Source organism: Epinephelus moara, chromosome 4 (assembly GCF_006386435.1).
Source record: "Epinephelus moara isolate mb chromosome 4, YSFRI_EMoa_1.0, whole genome shotgun sequence".
Taxonomy (NCBI): Eukaryota; Metazoa; Chordata; class Actinopteri; order Perciformes; family Serranidae; genus Epinephelus; species Epinephelus moara.
Window position 1 is genome coordinate 15950745 of NC_065509.1, and position 6132 is coordinate 15956876.

A 6132-nucleotide genomic window follows, 5' to 3' on the forward strand; every position below is an offset into this window, starting at 1 on the left:
GTTTACCAGTGATTAGCAGCTTCAGGCCTTTCTACTGAAATTGGATAAAATCCCACAACTGCAGATTTAGTGGCTCATTTACCTGAGTAAATGCCAGAGCCCGAGGTGTCAGGCAGCACCAGCTGGAAATAGTGGTCACATAGTGTATTTAAAGATAGTATCATAATGTTCACACTTACTGCTGTATACTAACCTTTAATAATTTCTCTCTTTATACAGTGAAGATTTAAATTGCGGTCCAACAATGAGTGCATAGATTTTTGCCTTTGGTGTTTATGGCCAGGTCACTACCGCAGGGACTGATGCTGGGTTATATAGTTAAGTGTTCCTCTGATTGAGGTACTTGCCTCTGGCAATAAAAGGTCGACATCAATGATTAATGAGAGGAAAATGTCATAAGGGAGGGGAGGGAGTAAAAAGATGTGTAAGGTAACTTGGGAATAAGTCCTGCATCCTAAAATTTTCTTCTACTCTCTTTTGTACGTTGTACATTTTATCATGCCAACCTTATATGTTTAACCCCATTTTAAATCTTTGATTACAGTAAAAGTGGGGTTGTTTACATGCAGTGATCAGCACACGCGGGTTGCTGTTACATCATACGGACAAATCGATCACAGATTAGCTCAGCCACAGTTTCCTCTTATGTTTATCCCTTTAATTGTGAGGTTTTGACCTATCATGCATATTCAGATCAATGAATAGAGAATTCCATATGAGGCTCCCACAGAGGAGAGTCCACTGACACGACTCCATCTGAGTTCAGACGAAAGCTCTTTACCTCTAATTAGAACTCTTGGCAATTCTAATAGATGCCCTTATGAAAATATATTTAATGACCTGATGTCAGCAGGAGCCCATCCGCTGATGTCTGATTCATCTCATTAAGACTCTCCTGTACATGTGTGTGTGTGTGTGTGTCTGTGTGTGTGTGTGGGTCATTGATTGAACATTCCTGACTGATATGAACACAGATACACACCAAAAAGCTTGTGTGTGTCGATATTTTACTTCTTATCAATATTATTTTAACACCACAAGACAATTTTGTCACACACAGTCAACACTTTTATAACTGTCTTTATTGTAAACACATTTTGATGCACAATAGTTACAAAATATTCTCTCTCACAACAACAGGAAGCACAGACTCTCTCAAAACTGCCTACTTCAACATCACCAATGTCCAAATACACAATGATTGCACAAGAGTTAACATTTATCTCCAATTAAGATTTTTACCAGAGGATGTCTTGCAGTCTTTTAAAACTTTAATCAAAGGGCAGTACTGTGTCTGGATACTTCAAGAAAACTGTAATTTACAATGCTCATTAACCACACGCTACACTGAAAATATATGTAGCTATAGTGTGTATTGAATTTACATAGTCATCATTGCCACAAACTTGAATTTACAGCCACCGAAAGTCATCTTACACTCATTATGATGTAGTTCTTCCCTTTTTAAAACAATAAAAAGACAACATTATGTATAATGTTTATCATATATACAGATGATACTGCTCTATTTATAGTCCACCCTCGTGTTCCAAACTGATTACACGTCTTACCTTTGAATAATACCATGAACACAGCTGACAGAAAACAAAATGATTTACGGTGCAGCACTCAGGAGTCCATTCAACCCACGTCTCTTATGATCAATACGAGTGTATTGAAGATCGGCTGGATGGTGGTTGTTATTTTTCCCCCTCTTTGTTCTGGTGCTCCCACGGCACGGGATCGTTTTCCTCTGTGTGTGATCCACCCTCCCTCTCGTGCCAGAACTGCTCCACATCAGGCAAGACAATCCCATCTTTGAGGCTCGCCCTGTCTACTTCTCTGTCTCCTCCGTGCTCCGGCTGGGGCTGAGCCTCTCTGCTGGGACCCTGGACGGAGTTGGATCGAAGGCTCCTCTCCCCACCAGGCTGGCCGGAAGTCTCTGGTCTGGGGCAAGGCGACTGGAGAGTTGTAGGGTTGTGAGGTCCCGGTTTTGGCTTTGGGGGAGGTTGCTTGCGCAGGGTGAGGCGCCTCCACAGCCCCCTGTAGCCCTCTCTGAACTCCTCGGAGAGAGAGAGGACAATGAGAGGGTTCACCAGGGACAGAGAGAAGGTGAGCAGCTGAGCAGAGAGAGTTAGAAGAGGGGGAAGAGAGGAGACGAGAGGCTGAGCTCCTTCGATTTCTTTCTCTGCTACATGACGCTCCCAAACCCAAACCACCCACTGTGGAAGCCAGAGAATAGCCATGGCCACAGTCAGGCTGAACAGCATCAAGGTGAGCTTCCTGGATCTGATCTGTGTGCGTAGGTTCTGTGTTTTACTGGAGCGACGCTGGCACTGGCCATAAGCCCTCCAAAAATATATGAGGGCAAAGCTAAGAGGTGCACAGTAGACCCCCAGGGGGTATGCTTTGACGTACACAGCCATGAAGTCCCGGGCTTCAGGAGGAACAACCAGCACACACACCAACCCGCGGATCTCTCTCTGCAGCGTGGCAAACAGCCAGTGAGGGATGGTGACAGAGCAGGCAGACAGCCAGATAAAGAAGAACACCACCAGGATGGAGCCCAGGTGGATGCTCACCTGCTTGGTGGGGTTGGACACATAGCGGTAGCACGCTTTAGCCATGACAGCCACTGTGAAGCTCTTTGCTGCCATGCAGGACTGGAGGAACCAGTCGGCCGTCTTGCAGACCACCCAGCCCAGATTCCAGCTAGCTTTGGAGTAGGCGGCAGCCCTGAATGGCACCGTGAACAACAGCACCAGCCCGTCTGCAAACATCAGGTTGAAGATTAGGGAGTTGATGAGAGACAGTTTGCCTCTATGAGCGTTGGAGAACAAGATGACCATTGCAGTGAGATTACAAGCCACACCCAAGACACAGATGACTCCCAGAATAGCTGGTACCAGGACCCTAAGCTCTCTGGGGTCCAGGTGTTGGTATGAGCCACGTTCGTTGAATGGCCACTTGTCTATGGAGCTGTTCGCCACTGTGGCGTTGTTCCCACTCAACGTATCCATCTTTTCCAAAAGGATGGCAAGCTGATGCGAGAAGAAAAGATGAGAAAAGTAAAAGGCAGCCAGGGGAAGAAGAAAAGAGGTTCTGGGTCGAAGATTTCCAAAGACTGAAGTGCTCGAAAGAGAGAATTAATATATCTAGCAACACTCTCACTCTAAATCTAAACCTGTTGGAGTATTAGCATCAGAGAAGGCATCGATTGACGATCAATAATCACAGTGGAGCTCTTGTCTGTCCCCGGGTTTATCCTGAGACACAATGATGCAGCTTCTGCAGCTGGTTATAAAGATGCAGTTTGATTGACAGCTGCTGTCCCCAGCTGACAAAATGTGCGTCGACTACAGCCTCACGGGGCCAATTAGAAAAACTCTGCATAATGTGCACAGTACGACAGATGAATGTATTAGATTTGTAATTTGTGTAAATGTTTGTGAATAAGTAATCGTTACAGTCAGGTTTTCTAAGAGATACGGACGCTTAATTGCTTGTGAAATGTGTTTTTCTTATTATAGCTAAGGCATTTTTGGATTTGTCACAAACAGTACATGAACTCTAACATCTGAAGCATCCAACAGCAATCCAGATGGATTCTGTCCTTTGTTGTATGAGCTGCATGGATCAGCAACCTTCAGCTGGATGCTGGATTTCTACTCTTACAATGTTACATCAGTATAATATGAATAAACATGAATAATTTAAAGAAATTAAGAAAATTGTGACTGTGGCTAGTTATTTGAAATCAACCACCAACTGTGTCCAACTGATGAAAATCATCTTCCCTACCTTTTTTTTCTTTTTTCAGCAGCTAGATAGCCTTCACATGTCTCTCTTCATCCACAAGAGGGCGCCATTACACCACAGGCAGCAAGGTATCGTTCGATATAATACATTCAATTTGAAGGTGTAGCTGGTAAGTTTGATAATATCTGTTGAAATTGTCACTATATCCACACTGTAGAACATTAGACAAAAAAACAGCATGTCTCTCTGCCTCCTCATAGTGTTCTAGTGGCATTTACAAGAATCCACTGCAGCTGAGAGAAAACAACCAATCAGAGCTGAGAAGTCTCTAATGTAGCTGTCAATCATGTCAATCACCCCCTAGGAACTGTGGTCAAACTGTCAAACTAGGCAGTGCTGATCAAATATGAGTCAAGATCCTGCAAATGCATTACCTATTTCTTGCCTCAGATGTTTTCAGAAACATATTTAGGGTACTGTTTAGCTGTAAAATGATAACCTTTGTGACCCAGCTGCCATGTTTTATGCAGTTATATGGAGTACCAAGCACTGCCCGCCAGCCAGACCAACTTTCTCATTTTACAGCTAAACAGTACACTAAAATATGCCTCTGAAAACATTTGAGACGAGAAATGCAATAACATAATAATAAACAATTTCCCCTCGGGGATCAATGAAGTATTTCTGAACAGAATCTTGATTCATATTTGATCAGCGCTTCCTATTTTGACATTTTGACCGGCGTTCAAGAGCAATGGATCTTTTTCACAGCAGACATTTTAACTTGTCATAGTAGAAAAACCACAGGCAAAACTGATAAGGTTAACAATGGCTTAGTTCCATTTAGTGTCCCAGTACGCTATTCAAGTAAGCCAGCATGCACAGTATCAGGGTCTCCCTAAATGCAAGTGAACACACCTGTGCTTTTCCTACTATAACATGTCAAAATGTGTTTTCCTTCAGACCCAGTAGATTCTTGCAAATGCCATTAGAAGCACTATAAAGAGTTGGAGGAACATCATTAATTCTATTTGTACAGTTCTGTGTGGATGTAGTGGTTTCAGCAAATATGACAAAAAGTTATTTTATATAAAAGTTATCAGGTGTAGCTTTAAGTCAGCAGCATTAACAGAGGAGGTCCAACAACGCAGGCTTTGAACTTGCACATCTTTATTCTTTTTTATTCAAAGAAAGTCCAGTAAGCATAAAGACTGCATGGTAATTAATTGCATTTCAATACATTCTGAGCTATAAAAGTTTTTTTTTTTTTGTTTCAATTAGAAGTGTCACAAAGGAGGTTGTTTAGAAGACATTACTGTTGAACGGAATCACACTTAATAATTCCCTGATTTCACAGAGTTCATTTAGACCTTTGACTGCTTTTCTTTAAGGGAGTTGGCTCTTAAAACAAATCTGACACAAATGAGGGCCTCCAAACCGGTCAGAGCCGAGCGCCAAAATACGAATCTGCTACTGCTCCCCGTCACCCATCTTCCACAAGACAAGGAACGTGGACAGGCACTGCAGCAATCTTAAATCAAACCTTCTTTTAAAACTCGCTACTTCTGGAGAAAGCCAAATATTTTACTTGTATAGTGCCTCAGATGATCTGTAGATGTTCAGATATCTATATGCAGGCTGTCGGTTTCATCAGAATCAGATCCAACGCATGCAAAAAGAGCTATGCTAGCATTATGTTACGCCAAGAAATCTCAAGTTCAGTAATTCGACATGAAAAGTTTACGGTTCTACCATCTACAGATCATTTTCAGTACAATCCAAATAAGGTAAAAAGGAGGGGTTTTTTGTCCAACAGGGATTTTGCAAAACAAAATTTAATGTGGCTTTGTCGTGTCTCTTGCAAACTGATGACATCAGACTGACTGCAATGTGATAAGAGCAACAATTACTTTGTACATATCACAGCGTCCTCCCCGGAACTCACAAGCAAAGTAGCCGATGCTATAATGTAATCATGACTACATCGCTTCAAGCACTTTTTTTCCACTTGGGACGTCAGTGGAGCTTTTTTTGTTTTTCTTTAAAGAGAAAGAGAAAAAATAAATCAAAAGAAAAATTTCTAAGTTAACATTTCATTTGAAACATTCACACTCCTGCCTTGTACTCAGTCCCCTCCCCCCTCCCGCTCCCACTACATCAAACCCCCACATACCAAAAGAAGGCACCACAGCTTCTAAACAGACTCATTGACCGAGCGAAGGACTCAATAAAACAACAGCATTAAATAAAACCATTGACACAGCCTGGAAGGGCTTCATTCACATTACAGACTACAGCACTCTCCCCAGGGAGACACAGAATCGGTACTAGAAAGACTGACCACGTTTGTGTCACAGGCAGAGAGACCTCTCA

The 6132-nt window shown here is 42.5% G+C and overlaps 1 protein-coding gene across 1 annotated transcript; it reads right to left on the reverse strand.

Moving 5' to 3' along the window:
- Window positions 1-1083: 1083 nt before the first annotated feature.
- On the reverse strand, window positions 1084-3642 carry gpr151 (G protein-coupled receptor 151). The gene has a single exon (XM_050042102.1). It carries the CDS (start codon window positions 3018-3020, stop codon window positions 1701-1703), a length of 1320 nt encoding a protein of 439 aa, XP_049898059.1. The 5' UTR covers window positions 3021-3642; the 3' UTR covers window positions 1084-1700.
- Between the last annotated feature and the right edge of the window lie 2490 nt (window positions 3643-6132).